Raw genomic sequence first — 23,800 nt, 5'->3', positions numbered from 1 at the left:
AGGCTCCCATACTCGGCCCTAACAGATCAGACTAAAATTCTAAATGGAGAACATACATATTTTTAAAAAATAACAACAAAAAAAGGAAAAAAAAATTCTAAATGAAATCATTGTTGCTGAAGTTCCAAGTCACCAAAACCAAAATTAAGCTTCAAAGAAACCAGAGTGAGAGAAAGCCAGATTTCCCAAAGAAGTCAGCTTCAATTGGCATAATGAAGTTCCCTTAATCTGGTGACAGAGAAAAGGTAATCTGAGGTTAACCAATAAGTGTTTTTCCTGCCAGGTGTGGTGATACAGGTCCATCATCCCACATATTAGGGAAACTGAGGCAGGAAGATCAAAAGTTCGAGGCCAACTTCAGCAACTTAGTGAGGCTTTTAGCAATACAGTGAGATCCTGTTTCAAAATAAAAACTAAAAGGAGCTGGATACCATGTAGGCCTGGAATCCCCAGCGGCTGGGCAGGCTGAAACAGGAGGATCGGTAGATTCAAAGCCAGCCTCAGCAACTTCGCAAGGTCTTAAGCAACTGAGAAAACCCTGTCTCAAAATAAAAAATAAGAAGGGCTGAGGGTGTAGCTCAGTGGTAAAGCACCCCTGAGTTCAATCCCCAGTATTAAAAAATAAGAAAAAACCCCACATCATTTTAAAATAAGTTATTTTAAAATATTTCCCTGTCCCTACCTTACAAGGAAAGTAATTTTTTTCTTTTTCCTTTGCTGGGGATGAACCCAGGGCCTTAGGCAAGTGCTCTACCACAGAGCTACACCTCCAGCCCCAAGGAAAGTAGCTTTGAAGTGGCCAATGTGCTTTTTGTTCTTTGTGTCTCTTTTCTTCAGCCTTTCTATGTCTATAAAACCAACCTACTCTGCTCAGCTCATTGGAGCACTTATTCAGTTTCATGGAATGAAGTATTGCCTGATTCTAGAATTAAAATAAAAGGCTTGAGGCAAGAGGATCACAAGTTCAAGGCCAATCTCAGCAACTTAGTGAGACCCTCTCTCAAAATGAAAAATAAAGATCTGGTAAAATGTGGAAAGAGAAAAAGGAAAAAAAAAAAAAGAACTGGGGATGTAGCTCAGTGGTAAAGCACTCCTGGGATCAATCCCCAGTACAAAGGGAAGAAATAAAGACACTGCTTAAGAGGACTGAAGAAGATAGTGTACATGGCTGTGCTCTCTATCATGCATATTTTAATTGCTCCCATAAGTTCACTATCAAGATGATAGTTATTATTTATAAACTGGCAATATGCCAGGCCCTGCATATGCAGGCCTTGCAGGTATTTACCTGCAAAGATTCAGAATTCAACACAGGATGAAGATTCAGAGAGTTCAAGTAATGCCCCTACTCCACAAAACAAAACAGTCAGGTATTTCTCTAAACCAGAAGGATTACAATGTTAAAAGGCTAGCACTTCTGGAGCTTACAACCAAATTGAAGTAATAAAATACACTTTTACTCTCAGCTAACACAAGGGTAAGGACTAGGCTGGGCCCACTGGAAAAAATTCAAATGCTTCTGGGAGGGAAAAGCAAGAAAAGGATGAGAAAACAAGGAACCTGATAAAAGTGTATTAATTATAATAACATTTATTTATTATGTACTAGGAGTTGAACCCAGGGACACTCTACCACTAAACTACATCTCTGCCCCTCCTTTTTTATTTAAGTTTGAGACAGTCTCACTAAATTGCTGAGGCTACCTCAAACTCACAATCCTCCTGACTCAGCCTCCTGAGTGGCTGGGATTACAGGCAGGCCTATGTGCCACCACACTCAGCACATATTGTAAAATTGACAAAACCTTCTCAGCTGGTGGGTCTATGCTAAAGATAATGGCACTTAAAACTGGGGCATCTGCCCTAAGGGGGAAGGAAAAAGAGGAAAAGCAAGATTTTATATATATATATATATATATACACACACACACACACACACACACACACACACACATATATACACATACATACATACATACATACAGGAGGATCGGTAGGTAAAAATAAAAATAAAATATATTTTTATTTGTAGTTGGACACAACACCTTTATTTTATTTATTCATTTCTATGTGGTGCTGAGGATCGAACCCAGCGCCTCGCCTGTGCCAGGCGGGCACTCCACTGCTGAGCCACAACCCCAGCACCCCCAAGCAAGATTTTTGTTGTTTAGTGTTTTTTAGAGAGCATGGATTTTGAATTATTCTCCCTCATGGACCCCAGAAGTGTAAGCACCTATAGAGGACATGCCACTAAAGTACCTCTGTTCTCACCCCTCCCCCCTTTCACAGATGAAAAAACCCAAGCCCCAGGGAAGGGAGGTAATCTCACTAAAGGTCCCATAGCAAATTATTGCAAAACTGAAATGGCCCTAGATCTCTCCTTGTTCTGACTGAGACTCCCTCTTCTCCACCCTTCTCCAACTATGCACATGCCCCCAAGGCCCTAGCAGAGGTTAAAACATTCCAGAGGTTCTAGCAGTCTTGGCACCAGAAAGTGTGTAAAGAAGGAAAAACAAAAGGCCCACTGGGAGCAGTTAAGCAACAAAGTCTTGTGTCATCAGGAACCAAAAAAACAAGTCCCCAGTGAGCCTCAGTGAATGTGAGGTCCAAGGTCCTTTGCTGGCCCCAGACCTTGTTCCTCCCTAGGCAGGGGGTTGTTTCTCTTCCCCCTCAGCCTTTCCCTTCTCTAATTTTCCCCATCTCTTACCCCTTCTCTTCAGTCAGCCCCCAAAGCCAGAAAGAAGTGTCTCCTGGTCCACCAGGGCTGAGCTGGACGCAAGACCAGGGTGCTGGGGTTTACCTGCCCGGACAAAGTAGCAGTGCAGGGAGTGCACGTGGATGTCTTCACTCACAGACTTGGCGGCAGCCACCAGGGCCTGGCCCACGATCTGACCCCCAAAGAGCCGCTGGGTGGTGGGTACCCAGTAATGCCTTCCTCTGTGGGGAGAGGAGGAAAGTGGGAAAGACTTGAGGGCTGCTCCAAATTCTGTGTGCCTCCAATGAGCCTCTAGCACAGGACCTCTTATCATTACTGGGATTTGGGATCCTTTAGAGAATTTGCTGAAAGCTGTGGACTCTTTCCCCAGGTAAATATCCTCACCTCACTGTATAAAATTTCACAGCCTTTATGACCATCCAAATCCTCCTGTGGACTCTAGCTATAGAGAAAAGGGACCAGAGGTTGAAAGTGACATGGGCAAGTTCATATTCAAAGTGTTTAAACATTGCCAAGCCTGGGCACTACTTGGGAGTTTTGGTCTCACATCCAGTGTTTCTTTCTCTACACAAACCAAGGTAAGGCAGAAGCCTCTCAAGGCCTTGAATGGACCAAAATGAACCCCAAGAGCTGAGCAGTATTAAGGTCTGCCACTTACACTCCCAACTGGGACAGACTATTTCTTCCAATAACTAGTATCAGAACTAGCAGGGCCCTCAGACAGCAAGCTTCTCTCTCTCAGGCTGTAAAATTTTATACAGACAAGGATACTGTGATTCGGCCCCAGAAGTGAAAAGGCTTGGTTGGGCCCCAGATGTGAGAAGATTTGCTCAGTGCAGGAGGAGCCCATGGACTGTGGAGGCTAAAGCCTCCCCTACCCAGCCTGAGTTTATCATTGTCCACAACATCCGGGCCCCCACTGGTGAATTATAATTCCTTAAGTGGGAAGGAAGGGAGACCAAAGAGAGCTTCCATTAAAGCCAGAGGGAGCTTTGGAGGTCAAAGCTGTTCAAAAACCCTGCTGCAGTCACTTCAGTGATGCTGGGAAGGAAGCAGACTCAGGCCTCAGAATGAGTAATGAGCTACCAGACCCCAGCAAATGGTGCTGGGGATGGGGTATGTGAGAGGAAAAGAATAGCAAGTGTGCAGGGAGCTGTGTATAGGTTTTAAGCCTGATCAGCTGTGTGCCCTTGGGCAAATCTCTGCCCTCTCTGGGCTGGCTCCTCCAGGGGAGGTTCAGGGCAGGCGGACGAACAGGGTATCTCAGGTCCCCACTTTATGTGCCCAGACCTCCTAGGTGTCAGAGAGGAACAGCTGTCAGGGACAAGTTCTCTCTTAAATGCAGCATATCTCGCACCTCGCACAAAGCCCGTTCTATTCCCAGAGCTGGGGGACATGCGGCGGCGACAGTCAAGATCAGGCGACTCGGTACTAAAGGAGGGATGCGAACCAGGTGCGGCTAGCTACCTGAAGAGATCCTCGTCTAGCGGCTCAAGGCTGAGCACGCTGGTGACCAGGACGCTACGGAGGTCCCCGGAGGGATCGCCGCTGTCGCCACTGCCCTGCCCGTCCTCCGGGACCTGTGGGGACGACATCTTGTTTCCTTGCTGTGGGTCGGGACACGGCTCTGAGCTGGACACACGGAGACCTACATAGGATCCCGGCGCTTCCGGCAGACTGCCTTAGCTACCGGAAGTCCCGTACAGATCTCTGAGACTGAGTGCAGGTTATGATTGGCCAGAGCTCCTGTCAGTTGTCGAGTGGGTGTGGCCATCTTTATCTAGTTATTGGTGTAAACAAATGCCAGTCTGGGAATTCCGTGGGTGATTGGGTATAACGGCGAGGGGGCGGAGCCTTGGATATGGATAATATAGGCTGAGTATCATTTCCTTTCAGTCAGATAGCAAAGACGCCCCCAGCCTCAAATAGCTAGGTCCTACCTCGGGAGCCTCTTGAGTTTCGTATTAGGCCACCAGGTTGGGTCGCCCCTTAAGGAGTCCTGGGCCCATGCCAGCCTGTGAACACTCAATGTGACCTCTGACCCTTGGTGTGATCTTGGACCCAGCGAGGACCAGTCCCTGGCGTGGGCCGAAGGGACAGCCATGGAGCTGGGCAGCTGCTTCAAGACCTACGAGGACTTCAAGGAGTGCTTCAGCGCCTACAAAAAGGAGAACAGGTGCTCCTTCATTCTCAGGGACTGCGTCTCCGTCCGCTTCCACAACCTCAACCACGGCACCTCCATCCGCGAGGACATCCTGTAAGGGCGGGGCGCGGCAGGAGGGTGGGGAGAAGGCCGGTCCCGAGGGCGGCCCGGGGGAGGAGGGAATGCGGCGGGTCCCGGCACTGGCACTCCAGGAGCACTTGCTGTGTGCCTTAGGAAGTGAGGGAAGCCGCCACAGCATGGCTTTTCGGCCACCCACTTCATTTGCACGCACTGCCTCGTGCACAAGCTTTTCTAGCAGTCGTGCCAACTGCGGTTTCTCCAGTGGTTCTGAGCCTCTGCAGCACCCCACGCCCAAAGCGTGGCCTTCACAAATGGATAAAAACGCCTTGGCGATCATTTCCTTCCTTGGTCTCCCCTTAGAATGCGTTAACATGACCATTGGTTGGTTAATTTCGTTCCTTCATTGATTCATTTGGTAAATAGTTCTTGAGCTCTTGACAGCTGTTTTTCCAACACTTACCACACCACGTCTCAGGTAGCGTTCTCTATTCAAGATTTGCTTTACAGAGCGGTTTTAAGAATTATAGATAAATCTTATTCTCATTCGACGGAGGAGAAAACAGGTTTAGAGGCTAGGATAAATTGAAAACTCAAATGCTTTTAGGGCTCAGGCAAACAGCTTAGTGTTAAGGAAGTTTAATCGGGGGGGGGGGAGTGGGGGCGCTGACGCAGGAGGATCACAAGTTCAAGGGTAGCCTGGGCAATTTAGGAAGACCCCCCGCCAAAATAAAACTTTTTTTTTTTTTTTTTTTTTTTTAAGGCCGGAGATGTAGCTCAGTGGTAAAGCACCTCGTTTCAATAAGAAAGTTTAATCTTTAATTTTACTTTAAGAAGACCAGAATGGCTGGGCATGGTAACAAGTGCCTGTAATCCCAGCCACTCTGGGGGCTGAGGCAGGAGGATCACAAGTTGGAGGCCTCCCCAATTTCATGAGGTCCTAAGCAATTTAATGAGACCCTGTTTCATGATAAAATTAAAAGGACTGAGGATGTAGCTTAGTAGTAAAACCGGTTGGGTTCAACCTCCTTTTACCAAAAAACGAAAAAGAAAAATGGCTGAGTGGCCCGTAATCCCACCGACTCAGGAGGTTCACAAATTGGAGGCTTGCCTAGGTAATTTAGCAAGATCCTGTCTGAAAATAAAAATTAAAATGGACTAAGGATGTGACTCGGTGGTAAAGCACCCCTAGTACCAGAAGAAAAAAAGAAAAAGATGAAATAAAAACCAGTATCAGGACTTTGTGCTGGATAAAGCAGAAATGTGAACAGCGCAAAATTAAAAGCAGGCCCATCTAGTCAACTCAGTGGATGGTTGCTGTGTGAAAATGAAGATTTGATGTTGCTAACATTTTGTTATCAGTAATCCAGACTACGTCATTTGTCCACTTGTTAGAAATTGGAACTCAGTTCACACTTGAACACATACCACGTAAGCAAACTCTGAGAATCAAAGTATATCTTAAGTTTGAGATCTGGATGGAGATGTTTGGCCAAAACTCCCCAACTGGGGAGCCAGACTGTCTTTCGCTACTCTTCTGAAGTTCAATGGTAGATTACTGCCTAGCATGCACAACACTTGGTTTTGATCTTCAGTACTGCCAAGGAAAAGAGTTAGGAGGTACACTTGGACTCAAGTGAGCTAACCAGTACAGGATCAGAATACTTAAAAAAAAAAAAAAAAAAAAAAAAGAAATTGTTGCCTACTGAACATGTACAGACTTTTTTGTTCTCATTCCCTGCACAATGTAGCATACAACTATTTACGTAGCACATTGTGTTGTGTATTATAAGTAATTTAGAGATTTAAAATTTATGGCAATTTTTTAAAAAATATTTATTTAGTTGTATCTTTTTTATTTTTATTTGGTGCTGTGGATTGAACCCAGTGCCTCACACATGCGAGGCAAGCATTTTACCACTGAGCTACAGCCTCAGCCCCAAGTATATGGCAATTTATATGTAAATACTACATCATTTTATATAAGAGACTTGAACATCCTTGGATTGTGGTGTCTTGGAACCACAACTGTATGTGATAAATGCTTCAAGAGAGATATACAAAAAAAAAAAGAAATAACAAATGCTGGGGAGGTAGGTAAGGCTTCCCAGTGTGGATGAATGTAGAGGGCTAGAGTAGATTAAGGGTTAATTACTGAGTATCATCTAGGATTTGACCAGAAGGAGCTGTGCATAAAGAGCTGTCAGAACAGACACAGACATGTGAAAGAAGGTGGCATGTTAGAGAAACAGTGTGGGCTGCCATACTTGGCAGGAGATGAAGTTAGTTGGAATCTATATGAAGGGTATTTACTTACTGTTGTGAGATATTTGGGCTTCATCTCATGTCACAACACCCTGCTAAGCAATGAGAAGAATACAAAAAAAAAGTTACCCTTAAGTACCCTTCAGGTATGCATCTAGCATGGACTATGGCCCATAATAGCCATTTAATAATTGTAGGAAAAAAATGAGTTATCAAGTGCTAAACATGTGACTCAGGGAAATGGGTGCTGCAAGAACCAAAGAAAGAAAAACTACTATGCACTAGAGAAGACAGAGAAAAGGAGTCTTGAGCTGGGCTCACAAATATGGGGAGGTGTTATGAGCTGCATGCAATAGTTTTCTATTTGTTGCTCTAACAAATTACAAGAAGTTTAGTGGCTCAAAATTAACTTTTTTTTTTTGGTACTGCGGATTGAACCCAGTGGTGTTTAACCACTGAGCCACATCCCCAGTCCTTTTTAGAGACAGAGTCTCACTAAGTTGCTTAGAGCCTTATTAAATTGCTGAGGCTGGTCTTGAATTTACAATCCTCCTTGCCTCAACATGCGCCATCCACACCCAGCATACCTAAAAGAGTTCCCTAGGTTAGAAATCAGACTAGGATCTCACTGGACTAAAATCATGGTGTCCGCAGGGCTGCGTTTCTTTAGAGTCCACAGAAGAGGATCTGTTTTCTTGTCTTTTCCAGCTTCTAGAGGCTGTCTACATTCCTTGGCTCATAGCTCCCTCCATCTTCGAAGCTGGCAATTGCAGGGTTGAGTCCTCACATCACATTGTTCTGACCTTGCTTGTCTTACACACCTCCTTCTTAGACTTCCTTCTTCTACCTTCCTCCACATTTTTTTTTTCCTGGTACTAGGGATTGAATCCAGGGCCTTGGGTGCTTGTTAGGCTGGGATTACAGGTTTGCACAACCATTGAGCTTTATCTTTTTATTTATTTTGAAACGGTCTCACTAAGTTGCCCAGGCTGACCTCCTGCCTCAGCCTCCCAAGTAGCTGGGATGCCACTGCACCTGGCTTCCCTCTCTACTTTTCCTTTTCTGAATCAAACCTAGGGCTGCACATGGCAAGTACACACTATCACAAAGCTATCTTCCAGCTAATTTCCATATTTCAAAGCCATCTGATAGAAACCTTTCTATCCCCTTATCCGTTCCTGGTACTGGGGATTGATTCCAGGGATGTTTTACCACCAAGCTACATCCCTAGTCTTATTTTTTTGAGACAAGATCTGAGTTTCCCAGGTTGACCTTGTACTTTAGATTCTCTGGCTTTAACTTCCTGAGTAGCTTGGATTTCAGGAGTGCACAACCATGCCTGGCCTGATGGCGACCTTAACTCCCCTTTGCTATGTAACCTGTGTAACCTAACATATTCACAGGTTTATTTGTGTGTGTGTGTACAAATATAAGTAACCCAGGGGCACTTAACCACTGAGTCACATACCCAGCCTTTTTATTTTTTATTTGCAGACAGGGTCTCACTAAGTTGCTTAGGACCTTGCTTAATTGCTGAGACTGGCCTGGAACTTACAATTCCCCTGCCTCAGCCTCCTGAGTACTGAGATTACAGGCTTGTGTCACCATGTCCAGCTTCAGATAAGGACATCTTTGAGGGGTCATTCTGTGTGAGAATTAACATCCTGGCATGAGTTGTTAGTGCTGATGTTAACACGATAGGCTTCTGTTAGCAGTGATTTATGTTTACATACACACACCAAAAGAAAGCTGCAAGGAGACCTGCTTAGCAAGAAGGAAGGATTTATGCTGGAGCTGCAGAAAAGAAAAATTGGAGGGACCAAGAGGTGGGATTAGTTTTATGTTTATTTTTTGAGGATGAACAATGAAATCTGAATTACTTGTTTGGGGTGGTTTTTTTTTTTTTTTTTTTTTTGTGGTGTGTTGCTAAGGATCAAACCCAGAGCCTCATGCATGCTGTGTAAGTGTTCTGCCACTAAGCTGTACCCCCTGCTTAAACGGGAGCTGGGAGTATAACTCAAAACCAAATTTTAAACAGTAAAGAAGAGTAAAGTTCAGTGTTATTTTCACTACACTATTTAGAGGCTACCAGGGTTACCCTCCAGAGACACTGAACCTGAATACATACAAGCCCATTTTATATATGCATGTATGTCTCCCCAGTCCCCCCAGTGCTGGGGTTTAAAATCAGACCCTCATTTGTGGTACTGGGATCAAACCAAGAGTCTTCCATATGCTAGGTGAGCACTCCACCACACAGCTACATCCTCAGTTCTAATTTTTCCTTTTTAACACAAGTGGCAGCATACTATTTATATATATCCTTCTAAACCTGATTTTTCTCACCTGTCAGTGAATCTGGGAGATAATTCCACGTTGTTTATTCCATTATATCAGTGTTGAGTTGATTTGATTTTTATTGATTTCACAGATGTTAGCAGTTGTTTCCTGAAAAGTTACTCCATGCTAGTGTCTGAAAGTACATGGTTGAAAAAGATAAAATGGATGTCTGTTGCCATGGAGCTTCCTCTCTAGTTGGGGAAACAAATATTAAACTATAATCACAGAAATAAGTATTCCCTTAAAATAGAGGTAAGAGCTCCAAAGGCAAAGTCCAGGGCTCTGAGTGGCAAAATGACAGAGAAACAATCTGTCTGGTGGTGGAGGTTGTGGGGGTGCAGGAGGAACACTGTACCATTACACACTTTTTTTTTTTTGGCGGTAGATTGGGATTGAACTTGGAGTACTTTACCACTGAGCTACATTCCCCAGCTCTATTTATCTGTAGATTTTTTTTTTTCCATTGATGAGGATTGAACCCTTATCCTTGCACATGCTGGGCAAGTGCTCTTCCACTGAGCCATATCACTAGCCCTTTATTCATTTTTTTTTTTTTTTTTGAGACAGGGTCTTACTGAGTTGCTGAGACTGGTCTCTAATTTACGTTCTTCCTTTCTTAGCCTCCCAAGTCCCTGGGATTACAAGTGTGCCCCACCATGTCCAGCCCAGTGCAAGCTATTGGTCAGAAAAAGACACTGTTATCTCTGACATTATGCAGAGATGGTTTATAAAGCACGTGCAAGTGCAACTTCATTATCTGATGTGGTCCTCTGAATAATCTTGTTGGGGGCAAGTTTTGTTATTCCCATTAAACAAATTAATTTCTTGAAAGTGCTTACAACAGGGCATAGCACATTAAAAATGTCCCATAAATAGCATTATTATTATTTTGCTGATGAGACACAGCCAAGAAAAGTCAAATGTTAAGAGATAAAATAGTTTCTAGCTCTTTCTTCTACTTTTTGAGGGTTGTTTCTCTGAGTTGCACATGCTTGAGAAAAATGGAGAAGGAATGGATTGATACAGTCAAGAGCAGAGCAGAGCACAACCCGGGTGTGATGATGGCACATGCCTGTAGTCCTAGCCATTTAGGAGGCTAAGGCAGGAAGATTACAAGTTCAAGGTCAATCTTGGCAACCTAGCAAAATCCTGTCTCAATAAAGAAATGTAAAAAGGGTTGGGGAATGTAGCTCAGTGGTAAAATGTACCTGGGTTCAATCCCCAATACCAAAATAAATAAATAAAAAGGAGTCAAGACCCTGAAGAGGAAAATAATAAGTGAATCTGTGACAAAAGCATTATTATCCCCAGAGCTATCTGAATGTTAGCCAGGGGAATCTGAATTTGGTACAGTCAAAGCCAAAAGAATGGGAAGGAACAGAAATGAGGAAAAGTCCCCAGGAAAAAGGGGAAGATATCAAGAAACTGTAAGAAAGCCTTAGGTGTTCGACTGAATACCTACCTACCTTCTTTCCCTTCCTCCCTCTCTCCCTTCCCAGGGTTGCTTTACCACTGAGCTATATCTCCAGCCCTTTTTTATTTTTTGAGTCAGGGTCTTGGTTACTTAGGACCTCACTAAATTGCTGAGGCTGGCCTTGAACTTGCTACCCTTCTGCCTCAGGCAGGGCATGTACAATCACACCTGGCGATTTCCAGTAACTTTCCAATGTTGCTTATCCATTTATTCCTTCAACAAATTTGTAGGAAGAGGGTGTTTACCAATGACCTAGCACTGAGCTGAGGAACAAAGATGAGTAGATTTTGAGATCTGCCCTTGAAGGCAGAGATTGAACTAGCCCTCACCCTAACCCCTGAGCAGCATTGGCAGGGACAAGTCAACTGCTGGTAGGGCTGTATTATCTATATTTTTCTGTTTTGGGTTGGGTGATTCAAAGGATATTCTTGAATCATGTACACTCTTTGTGGTGTGTGTTTGGGGCTTTTTGAGAAATACCTGGATGTTTGGGAATAAGTGCTGCTTTCAGAGACTGGAGGGCAGATGGTGGAAACATTTTTAGGAGGTAATTTAGCAGATGTTTCCATAGCTAAATATGCATATTACTGAGTGACTAGGGTGATGATTTCAACAGTAAATGTTTATGTCAGTATAAGTTCCTTGAGAAACAGTAAAGGAAGTAAGCTGATTTAAAGAAAACTGTTTTGAAAATAATAGTGTAAATGTTACATGGATGGCTATGGAAGATGTCCAGGTAGTTTTTGTATTCATTCAAGTTCTGGAAAAACTGGCATAATGGTTAAAAGTGAGAACTCCAGAGTCAGAGAAATAGCTTTTGCCCTTGACATTAGACAAGACTTTTAACCTCTGTGACAGTTTCATCCTTTATAAGAGAATTTGGTGAGGATTAAATAAGAAAATGCCTGTATTTGCTGGCCAAGGTGGCGCACGCCTCTAATCCCAGCAACTCAGGAGGCTAAAACAGGAGGATCGTGAGTTCAAAGCCAGTCTCAGCAACAGCGAAGCGCTAAGCAACTCTGTGAGACCCTGCCTCTAAATAAAATACAAAATAAGACTGGGGATGTGACTCAGTGGCCAAATGCCCCTGAGTTCAATCCCTGGTACCCCACCCCACCCCCGCAAAAAAAAAAAAAAGAAAGAAAGAAAAAGAAAATGCCTATGTTAGCTGAAACAGTGCTCAGTAATATTTGCTGCAGCCTTATCTAAAGTGCATGATAGAAAGTGGTAGGTACTTTAAAGAGAGTTAAAGAAATGACACCAGGCACTGTGACTCACACCTATAACCTCAGCAATTTAGTGAGACCCTGTCGGAGTTAAGAAATAAAAAGAACTGGGATGTATCCCACTGGTAAAGCACTCCTGGGTTGTACCCCCCCAGTACCCCCCCACACACACTGAAAAAAGAAAGTACCACAGGAATTAGCACTAAATGACAAAAAGTTCCAGTCAAAAAATAAAATCATGCCGGGCGTGGTGGCACACTCCTGTAATCCCAGCAGCTTGGGAGGCAGAACGGAGGCTGAGGCTGGAGGATCTCAAGTGAAGCCAACCTCAGCAGTTTAGTGAGGCGCTAAGCAACTCAGTGAGACCGTGTCTCTAATAAAATACAGAATAGGGCTGGGGATGTGGTTCAGTGGTTGGGTGCTCCTGAATTCAATCCCTGGTATCCAAAAAATAAATTAAAAATAAAAATGGGATAAAATTAGAAAATTCTTACAAGGTTTATTGTGGAAAAGAACAATTTGAAACAGAGACTTCAAAGTCCACCCTAGTGAGATACCCCTCTAGCAGCACTCTGCAGTTTATGGAAGTATTTTGACCTTTTTCTTAATTGACTGTTACACATTAACATTCTTTTTACAGCAAGTAGAGGTATTTAAGTTGTTTTGTCTATAACTGATTCCTTTAATTTTTTTTCCCCCAGTACTGGGGGTTGAACCCAGGGGCCCTTTACCACTAAGCTAAATCCCTGTTCCTTTTTATTTTTTATTTTGAAACAGGGTCTTGCTCAGTTGCCCAGGCTTGTCTTGAATTTGCAGCCCTCCTGTATCAGCCTCTGGAATCACAGATGCAAGCCTACACCAGCCTGGCTCTAATCTGCTTTAGGTTTTCAGTGACCAGTCCCCAGCCAGTTGCCAGCCTTCAGTGGTCAGCTCATTAACATACATGAACACACATCACTTTGGAGAATCCCAAGTGTTTTAGGAGTTAAATGCCAGGAAACAGGACAAAGACCAAGTATATATTTCAAAATATCACCTTTATATCTAAACTGTGGCCTCTGTTTTTATTTTTCTCTAAGATCCCTTTCAACTGGGAAGTCTGTGACTTTATATGTAGTTTATCCTTTCATATTTTTTGGCTGGTGTGTGTTTTAGTCAGCTTTTTTACTGCTGTGACTAAATGATCTGACCAGAACAATTTTAAAAGGAAAAGTTTATTTGAGGGCTCACGGTTTCAGAGGTTTTAGTCCATAGAGGGCTGGCTCCATTCCTCAGGGCTCGAGGTGAGGCAGGACATTCTGTGGAAAGAGTGAGGCAGGGGAAGCAGAGAGAGCCTTCACTGGCCAAATACAAATATATACCCCAAGCCACGCCCCAGTGCACCACCCCCTCCCCACACCCCATCTGGCTTTAGTCATCACTCAGTTGAGTCCATCAGATGATTAATCACTAATTAGGTTAAGGCTCTCGCAACCCCATCATTTCTCCTCTGAACCTTCTTGCATTGTTTCACGTGAGCCTTTGTGGGACACCTTGCGTCCAAACCATAACAGTGTGTTTTCCTTTTTATGACTTTCTGGGGATGATGGTCCTCAGGGTCCAGGAAGTACTCTGATTTCTGTCCACTGCATTCAGTTTAATAGCTTCCGTTTTTAGCACTTTCTGGCACATATAGAAAACACAGGTCTTCTATTAGGAACGTTACAGGCATTGTCTTATTAATCTTTACCACACACTTTGAACTAGATTCTGGTTATCAGAGTTTCTTTTTCATTTTTAATATATATATTTTTAGATGGACACAATATCATCTATATTTTATTTATTTATTTTTATGTGGGCCTCGCTTGTGCTAGGCAAGCACTCTACTGCTGAACCACAACCCCAGCCAGAGTTTTCTTTGTTTTGGACAGGGTCTCACTAAGTTGCCCAGATTGGCCTCAAACTTGATGTCCTCCTGCCTCACAGCTTCTCAAGTAGTTGGGATTACAGGTATGCACCACTGTGCTGAGGTTACAGTTTTCATTAATAGTCACAAAGCTGTATAGGAAAGAAAAGGGCATAACACAGAAATTTGCCAATAAATTAATTACTTATAATTCACTATTTAGTAATTATTTCCGCTTGTTTATCCCTGCCAGTCCTATCAGCATTGTGGATTTTTCTGGGGGGAGAGGGATGGTTTGTTGGGGAGGTATACTGGGGATTAAACCCACGAATGCTCTACCACTAAGCTACATCCCCAACCCTTTTTGTTTTTTTTATTTTAAGACAGGGTCTTACTAAGTTGTTAAGGCCTTGATAAATTACTGAAGCTGACCTGGAACTTGTGATTCTCCTGCCTCAACCTCTTTAGTCTTTAGGATTACAGGCATGTGCACCACATCTGGGTTTTGGGGAGGGGGGGGTATTTGTTTTCGTGTTTTTAGTTGTAGATGGACACACTATCTTTGTTTGTTTATTTTTATGTGGTGCTGAGGATCGAACCCAGTGCCTCACATGTGAGGCAAGTGCTCTGCCGCTGAGCTATAGCCCCAGCTCAATCAGTGTTTTTTAATATCTGGCTGATAAATAGATGTAAACATCAGGATATTAATAACGTAAATAAAACCATGTGAACTGGAATGGTGCCATCTCCCAGGAGTTGCAGGACTAGGTGAAGTCCTGAAAGTAATGAAAGCAAATTTTCGGCCTCAATACCATTTAACGAATGGAAAAGGGAAATCAACAAGGACATAAGATGATAGGAACTTGAAAAGCACGTTGGCATTGCAAAGAATTAAATTCAGCCATTGGGAAACTTGATAAAACTCACCTTTGTATGTTGTGAAAATGAGACAGGAAACGAAGCATCAGTGTTTGGGCAAATTGTACTGGGAGGGGTGACAGTTAATGATTTAATTGTTCTTTGATATTCTAAGAATTGGCATATAACTAACATTATAACCTTTTATTAAATATAGTACTAACTTTATAATTTTAGTTAAGTTCTCCTCAAATGTTTGTTTCCATTAATCACTATGAAATATTTCTGGGTGTTTTGGGCTGCAATTAATATACAAGTAGGCCCAGATCTAAAAGTGATTTTTCATCGCCCAGGGTACTTGCTTACATCTTTCTGTTCTACCATCTTCAAGTCTTAGCTTGCCCTCAAGATGGCTCCCCACATGACACAAATGCAGAAGACACATGCCTGGGAAGTCTTTGGTTTCTTGCTTGCAGATTTTGTATCATGCTCCTTTGTCTAGAATCAGGCCAGTATCCATGCCCATTCCTAATGGGATTACCTTAATTGGCTTAGACTAACCTCAAAGAAGTAGCTCTGAGTGGGAGGGGGAATGGCACTCTGAACAAAATTGGTTCTTTGTTAGTAAGGAAAGGGAACAAAAGGATGTTGGGTTGGCAACCAACAGTTCCTATTACAGCTTTTAACTGAATTCATTTTAAGTAGCGCTAATTGTTCTTGGATCAGGTACTTATCACAGTTGTCCCTCAGTTCCTGAGGGAGATTGGTTCCAGGACCCCTCCATTGTATATCAAAATCACTGGATGGTTAAGTCCTTTATATAAAATGGCCTAATATTTGCATATCACCTACACACATCCTTCTATATACTTTAAGTCATCTCTAGATTACTTATTATACCTTACACAACATAAATAGTTGTGATACCATATTGTTAGGGAATAATGAAAAAGGAGGGACCTATATATGTTCAATATAAATGAAATTTTGTGGTGGGGAGGAGGGTACTGGGATTGAACCCAAAGGTGCTTTGCCACTGAAGCATATATCCCCAGCCCTTTTTATCTATTTTTTTAAATTTTGAGACAGGGTCTCACTTGGTTGCTTAGGGCCTCACCTAATTGCTGAGGCTGGCCTTAAACTTGCAATCCTCCATGCCCAGAAGAAATAAAAAAAATTTTCCCCAATATTTCCAATCCATGGTAAATTAAATCTGAGGATATAGAATCCAGGGATATGGAAGGCCAATTGTATTCTTAGACCAGTTTTCTACTATCATCATTTTTACTTCCACATTTATAGATAAGGAATCCAAGGTTACATAGCTGACAATGGAATTAAACTCACATCTTAAACCAGGCATGGTAGTGTTCACCTGTAGTCCCAGGTGCTCAGGAACCTGAGACAGGAGGATCACTTGAGCTCAGGAGTTTGAGGCCAGCCTTGACAACATTGTAAGAATCTGTCTGGGAAGGAAAAAAAAAAAAATTCTAGCAACTCAAGGCTGGGACAAAAGGATCACAAGTTCAAAGCCAGCCTGGGCAATTTAGCCAATGCCCTGTCTCAAAAAGTTTCAAAAAGGGTTGGGGATGCAGGTTAATGATAGGGTACCCCCATTATCACAAAAGAAAAAAAAGAATCTTCAACATATTTTTATCCCAAAGTCTTATTCTTAACTCCTTAAATTATCTAAAATGGCTTTACTTATTTTCTACCTGTAAAAATCCTGTTCAGTTGGTCATGGTGGCACATGCCTATAATCCCAGTGACTCCAAAAGTTGAGGGAGAAGGATAATGACTTCACAGGACCATGTCTCAAAATTTAAAAAAGGCTGGGGATATGGCTTACTGGTAGAGTACCCCTGGAATCAATGCCCAGTACCCTTGCACTCTCCCCTGCCCAAAAATAAAACCTATTTATTCTTCAAGGTGCTATTTATATACAGGGATATTTATCTTATGTAAAATAAATGAAAAGCCTTAGCTAATATGTATCAACCCTATAATCAGAGTAAATCACTCTTTATTCAGTTATATGTATATTGCTTGTATTATGTAATGTCTACTTGCCATTCACTTTTTTTCCCACTATGCTAGGGATCAAAAACAACCTCATGCGTGCTAGGCAGGCACTCCATGACTGAGTTGTTCCCCCAGACCTACCCATTCAGTTATTTTTAACTTGACTGGCCACTTGTGTAATAATCTTTCCTCTCACTAGACTTTGAGAGGAGAGACTCTCTAATTTGTCTCTGTAACCTTTAGAATAACTCATACCAAGTTTGGTGCATAGTAGAACTCAGTAAATGTTGGAAATTAAAGAGTCTGTCCAAAACTATAGTTACTAACAGTAACTACTTGTGCTAAGACTAGGAGCCACGCCTCTGACAGAACTCTACCCCAGTGGTCTTCCCAAAATACTATTTGTCTTATAGGAGGAGCTTACTATGCCTCACAATCACTTATTAAGCATTTATTCGCTATGGTTATAGAGCATTTACTATGTACCAGGCGCAGTGCCAGACACTGGGGGCACAATGGCTCCCTGCACCCTGGAGTCAGTACAATAGAGAATATAAACTCCTAGAGAGTGGACAGAAAGGAGTTGAAACCAACTAACTCCTTCCAGACCTTGGTTGTATGCACTTAGATATAAACAAGTTTAATCTAATATGAATTAAGTTTGAAATTCATGATGCCAGTGAGGACAGTATGTTTAGAGATCTTTGTTGGTTTTTTTTTTTTTTTTTTTTTTTGGGGGGGGGGGGTTGTTTGTTTTTTGGTGCTTGGGATTGAACCCAGGGCCTTGTACATGCTAGGCAAGCACTCTAACAACCGAGCTATATCCCCAGCCCTATTTAGAGATCTTCAAGGAAGTTATTGAACCTAGCCAGTATGGTGACGGTCAGGAAGACAAGGGTAAAAAAAGAAATTCAGAGAAAGGAGAAATATTTTTTGAAGGAAACAGGCAGTATAATGGTTAACTAGTCAGACTGTACACAAGCACACTTAGTCAAGTCAGATGTTCAGGTCTTAGTTGGAGGATTAAATTCTAAATTCTCATCTTGAGAACCTCCTTAAGCCTGTTTCTCCCTCTGTAAAATGTAGATGGTAATAGAACCCCTTTCCTAGTAATAATAGTAATAATACAGATGAAGGACTTAATATAGCCTGGTGTATAACAAATCCTCAGTAAATGTAGCAATGGAAGGAGAAGATTTATTAACAAGCCAGGTATGGTGGTGCATGCCTATAATTCCAACAACTTGGGAGGCTGAAGCAGGAGGATCACATGTTTGAGACCAGCTTTGGCAATTTAACAAGATCATTTCAAAAAAGTGGGGGTGGGACTGGCAGAGCGCTTGTGTGATGTGTGAGGTCCTGGTTTGTTCATCAGCATTTAAAAAGAAGAGAGAGAAGAAAACATTGGATATTAGCAAGAGAATGAGGGAAAGAGCTTTATGATTGGTAGTCACCAGTATCTTTTTGGGGGTTAGCTCACATGATGTCAATATGATGTTTTTGTTTTTTGCAATGCTGGGGTGGAACCCAGGGCCTCACACATACTATGCAAGCACTCTACCACCAAGGTACGCGCCCAGGCCAGTCAATATAACTTGATGAGCTAGAGTAGTCCAAGATGTTGAGCCAGCAGAAGGGTAAAGCCCAATTTAAGTGCTTGATAAAAGGCCTCTTATAAAAGATTATGGTCTCTCAAAGTCCTAAAAAACAGTAAGCTTTGAGATGAAGAAGCAGAAGGTCAGGCTGGGGTTGTGGCTCAGTGGTAGAGCGCTTGCCTCGACATGGGAGGCCCTGGGTTCCATCCTCAGTACCAAATAAAAATAAATAAAAATACTGTGTCCAAATACAACTAAAAAAAATTTTTTTTTTTTAAAGTAGAAGGTAATTTCAGACAAATTTACAAATATGAGTAAAGCCCCGGAAGTGAAATGCCTCACCATGAACACAAGAAATCGTGGGCAATTTGTCTAAGACAGAAAAACAAGGTTGGAGAGGGTCGAAAACAAGACTAGTGAGGTGGGCCTAGGCCACACAGCACCCGCCTCTCACCGGCCTTGCCATTGTACTGGACTGACCCAGCCTCCTGGCCCAGATCTAGATGGCGCCATCCCTGCACAGTGCACACCACATGCAGATGTTCTCAGCCCCAGGCCCCTCCACCCTGTGCTCACAGGACTGACATATCCTGTTTTCCTAACTTGCCCTCTGAGGGTGGGCAAACAGGACCAGCTGGATTTGAGTGTTTGGAAATGTGTAGGTGGGGCTTCTAGGTGGTTCCGTGATGTCAGCCACTGAGATTTTTTTTCCCCTCCTCTGGCTTTTAGGCTGGGTCCCTCCCTGGGGAGGCAGGGGTGTAACCCATCCCACACACTGGTGGTCCATGAATCATTCATCATATCTGCAGAAGGAATAGCATTGTGGTAGGTGGTGTGAATACATAACTTGATCCTGATACTTGAAGACATCCCCATCGAGTTGGAAAGGTACTATACAAACATCCCACAGAATGTTATAGGCACAGGAGCTGTGATTATAGCAGCAGCAGCAGCTAGCTTTTATTAACAAATAAAGTCTGAAGCAGGCTCTGGGCTAAATATTTTACCTGTGGCTCATTTAATCTTAATGATAACCCTAATGAGATGATCATTTATTTATTTATTTACTTACTTACTTGCAGTATTGGGGATTGAACCCAAGCCTTTGCACATGTTAGGCTAAAGCAAAAACACCTAGTTATCTCCCCAGACCTCTCCCCTCCTCTTTTTAATTTTTTTTAAAATATTTTTTTAGTTGTTAATGGATATAATGCCTTTATTTTATTTATTGTATTTTTACATGGTGTTGAGGATTGAACCCAGTGCCTCACATGTATGAGGCAAGTACTCTACCACTGAGCTACAACCCCAGACCTATTTTAAATTTTTTATTGTGATACAGGGTCTCACTAAGATGCCCAGGCTGGCCTTGAACTTGCAGTCCTCCTGCCTCAGGCTTTTGGGTAACTGGGATTACAGGTGTGTACTACCTCGCCTGGCTGAGATTATCTCACTATACCATGAACAAATTACCCAGAGACATGAAATGACTTGCCCAGGTTAAACAGCTTCTGAGTGGCAGAACTGGTATTCAAATCTAGGCTGTTGGCCTCCACTGTCCCCCTTGTCTCACTATTAGGCATACTTCCACACACAGAATCTGCCAAGCTTTTAGAATACATGCTATAAATTCAGAACTGGGCAATTACTGTGGCTTGATGGCACCCACAAAGGCTTCACCAACAAGGTAGGATCTGGTTGGATCCTGAAGCATGGGTTGAATGGGAATAGAAAAAGAGGAAGGACCAGGCACAGTGACACATGTCTGAAATCCCAGTTACTCAGGAGGCTGAGGCAGGAAGATCTTAAGTTCAAGGCCTATCTCAACAATTTAGCAAGATCTTGTCTCAAAAGAAAAAATAGTCCAGGGATATATAGTTCAGTGGTACAGAGCTTACCTGGCGTGTGCAAGGCCCTGGGTTCAATCCCTAGTACTGAAAGAGAGAGAGACCCTTCATTCCCTCACCGGACCAGATATTCAGTTTAATAGCCATTCTCCTTTGAATCATCACTTTCAGCCTAAAATGCCAAAGCTAGAAGAGATCCTAAAGAGCTGGGCACAGTGGCACAAGCCTGTGATTCCAGAGATTTGGGAGCTAAAGAGGGCTGTGGATGTAGCTCAGTGACAAAGTGCCCCTGGGTTAAATCCCCAGTATCAAAAGGGGAGGGGACCCTAAAGCTCATCTAACTCAGTGGTTATCAAACTTTCTTAGAGGGCTGGGGTGTAGTTCAGCAGTGGAGTGCATGCTTACCGTGCGTGAGGCCCTGGATTCAGTTCCTGTCTCATACTCCCACACACACACGCAAATTAGGGTGTGGATATTTTTCTTGAAATGAAAGATGAGCAGGGATGTTCCTTGTTTGAGGGGACCCAGATATACCCTATCCCCTGAGGGCTCTGAGGAGCTCAGTTGATAACCCTGATCTAGTCTAGTTTCTTTTGAACCTTACTTTTATCCTTACTTTCTAGAGAAGAAGGCAGTAGCTTACCCACCCACCCACCAAAAAAAAAAAAGACAACAACAGGAACAAGGGGGACACTCTAAACAGAGAGCAATCAGCCAGGCATCCTGCTGCTGCTTGTCTTCTTTCCCTTGTATCCTGCCTCAGATTGAACTGTTGACAGTCATCACAAATGGCAACAGAAAGAGAATTAAAGGAGTTGGGGCTTAGAACTGCTATGGAGGAATTATAGTAGAGGAGGGTCTTAAAGAAAGAGCTAAATACTTTGGGACTAGAGAGTTCATGTAAATCTTTTTTTTTTTTTCTTCTTTCTTGGTACCAGGGATTGAACCCAGGGGCACTTAACTACTGAGCCACATCCCCAGCCCTTTTTTATATTTTATTAAGAGGGAGGGTCTCACTAAGTTGCTTAGGTCCTCGCTCAGTTGCTGAGGCTGGCTTTGAACTTGCGATCCTCCTGCCTCAGCCTCCCAAGCCACTGGGATTATAGGCTTGCACCACTGCACCCAGATGATTCTTTCCATTCCACACTACGTTGTAGTCTCTAGGAAGCATTAGCCTATATAAATCCCTACTGGGCCTTAATCATATAAGAGAGAGGGGGTGGTCAGCACCTTTCTCATTGTCACCTCTACCTTCCCTAGATACGTGCAGGTGAAATTTGTCTGTATTCGGACCCAGTCAAACAGGAAGAGAACACGGGAGGCGGACATGTGCCCAGCATATTTGCTCCTGAGGTACAACGAGAGACTAGATAGACTATTTATCAGTGAACTTAACACCCACCACGTACACGTTGATTCCAAAACCGCTATTCCTGGAGGAGACACCGTTTGCAAATCTCAAAGGACACTGTGTCTGCAGAAACTCCAGCCTGTGCTGCCCACATTCAAGAAGGACTTTGATAAAGCTGAGAAGTCCCCAGTAGAACCATCGTTTTGTCTAAGTGATGTACAAGTGCCCTCAAAACCAGAGCAGGAAGGCATCACTCCTTCTGATCTGGCTAAGATAGCAAAAGTGATGAAAAACTTTCTTAAGGTAGATAAGGGTTCCATGGCTTCCTTCAGTGTGGGCACCAGCCGAGACTTGGACCGGCTGAGCTTCCAGAGCAGCAAGATGAGTGACCTGTTCATCCGATTCCCAGAGAATCTCTTGCTGCACCGGGTGGAGAATACCCAGGGCCACATCCTCTATGCTTTCTTGGTGGAGAACAAGGAACGAGAAGGTCGAGTGGTCCACTTTGCTGTGCTCAAGACTGAGACAGCCACCTCTGTCGCCAAGATGCTGAGCATCTTCACAGAGTTTAACTCTGATTGGCCCAAGGTCAAGGTGGTCTTTGTGGACCCTTCATTCCCTCACCGGCCCATTCTGCAGGAGATCTTCCCCGCTGCCCGCATCCTTCTTTCCATCTACCACACAACCCGGCTCTTGGAGAAGAAGTTACATCGTAGTTCAGCAAATCCATCCTTTAAAAGACTCATGAAGGAAGCCCTGCGGGAGGCTGTGTTTGTCACTTCTGAAGCCAGCCTTAAAAATCTTTGTCAGATGTCCCAAACTCTGCTAGACGAGGATCTCTTCAGCTTCCTACAGGCCCACTGGTTCTCCTGTGAACTGCTGTGGTACATGCACGTAAGGAAGGGCCTGCATGCGTGTAATACCTACATGGACAGCCTAGACATAGTCACCAGCAAGGTGTCAAGCCTCTTTCGGGAACAGCAGTCCCTGCTGGACTGCATCCTCCGCTTTGTGGATTACATAGACTTCTTCAATACTAAGGGCTTGAAGAATTTACCCACAGCTCCTCCCAAGTTAAAGAGAACTCGGCCTCCAAGCATGCCACCAAAGGCCAAGAAGCCTTTTGGAATCTGTGGAGGGAGCCTTAATGGGCTCTCTGTGGAAGAGACGAAGCCAGACTCGCAGCAAGTTCAGTTGCAGCAGCAGCCCTCCCTGGGTGACATGCTAGACACCTTAAACCAAAGTGGCTCTGAACTGGCCTATAAGTTGTGCAACAAAGAGTGGGAGGTGGTACAGAATTCCACCCATCTGGTGGGCATGGCCGGACCCTCGGTGGATGTTCAGCTGCTAGAGGACTCTCACCAAGTTAGCAAAGATGGTTGTAGCTGCAGCTGTTCCTTTCAGCGATGGTACCACCTGCCTTGCCGGCACATTTTGGCGCTGCTGCATACCAGCCAGCAACCTGTGGGTGAAGCCATGGTGTGCAGACGGTGGCAGAAGAAGTATCAGCACCTCCTGGGGCCCAATGGGGAGCTCCAGGACCGTGGTGTGATCCCACACACAGACCAGCCTGAAAAGCAAGGTCGGAACAATATGATTCAGGACCTAAGCAGAGAGCTGGCAAACTTGCTAATGCAGACCGAGGGCCCAGAGCTGGAGGAGCGCTGTTCTACCCTGCGCAAGATTGTGGACATCTGGGCTGTCCCCTGTCAGCCTCCTGAGTCCATTCAGCAGCCAGGAGACTTCAGGGACGTAGGCTGCCTCCCTTTCCTCTGGGGAAAACATGAAGAAGGAGAGGGACTCCCTCCTGCTGAAGCCACAATTCAGGATTGAATCACTTGCACTGGCACAATTGGACCAAACCCCTCTCCTAGGAAGTTTGCGAGTTCGGAGTGGGCAGGTCATGATAGGGGTCAGTGTTTTGACCAATGTCTTCCTTGGTAGGGATTGAAAGATTATTAAAAAAAAAAAAAAATTATATATATAGGAGAGGGACCC

At 43.6% G+C, this 23,800-nt stretch overlaps 2 protein-coding genes across 5 annotated transcripts in view; one reads left to right on the top strand and one right to left on the bottom strand.

The window, feature by feature from the left end:
- The window catches only part of Acot8 (acyl-CoA thioesterase 8), a 13,711-nt gene extending 9,297 nt beyond the window's left edge, over positions 1–4,414 (bottom strand). Inside the window, exons 1-2 of one of the 2 annotated variants that reach the window (XM_058575630.1) lie at positions 4,183–4,414; positions 2,800–2,936 (exon numbers count right to left, since the gene is read on the bottom strand). In XM_058575630.1, the coding sequence (XP_058431613.1) occupies positions 2,800–2,936; positions 4,183–4,310 (265 nt within the window). In that variant the 5' untranslated portion in view covers positions 4,311–4,414. The remainder of the gene's footprint in view (positions 1–2,799; positions 2,937–4,182) is intronic. The other variant, XM_046432837.2, reaches the window with a different exon arrangement.
- Zswim3 (zinc finger SWIM-type containing 3) lies at positions 4,383–23,800 on the top strand. Of its 3 annotated transcripts, none has more exons than XM_046432834.2 (3): positions 4,856–4,972; positions 19,334–19,492; positions 21,712–23,800. In XM_046432834.2, exon 3 carries the CDS (start codon positions 21,779–21,781, stop codon positions 23,633–23,635), a length of 1,857 nt encoding a protein of 618 aa, XP_046288790.1. In that variant the 5' UTR covers positions 4,856–4,972; positions 19,334–19,492; positions 21,712–21,778; the 3' UTR covers positions 23,636–23,800. The 3 variants fall into 3 exon arrangements, with proteins under 3 accessions (XP_046288789.1, XP_046288790.1, XP_058431610.1); XM_058575627.1 differs by lacking the exon at positions 19,334–19,492 and adding an exon at positions 14,155–14,233 and having other exon boundaries at positions 4,933–4,972; XM_046432833.2 differs by lacking the exon at positions 19,334–19,492 and having other exon boundaries at positions 4,383–4,972.

Source organism: Marmota monax, unplaced genomic scaffold (genome assembly GCF_021218885.2).
Source record: "Marmota monax isolate L192 unplaced genomic scaffold, Marmota_monax_Labrador192_F-V1.1 WCK01_AAM20220418_F8-fsc00014, whole genome shotgun sequence".
Classification (NCBI taxonomy): Eukaryota; Metazoa; Chordata; class Mammalia; order Rodentia; family Sciuridae; genus Marmota; species Marmota monax.
Note: the sequence above shows the minus strand (reverse complement) of the source record. Positions and strands in the feature narration are given on the sequence as shown.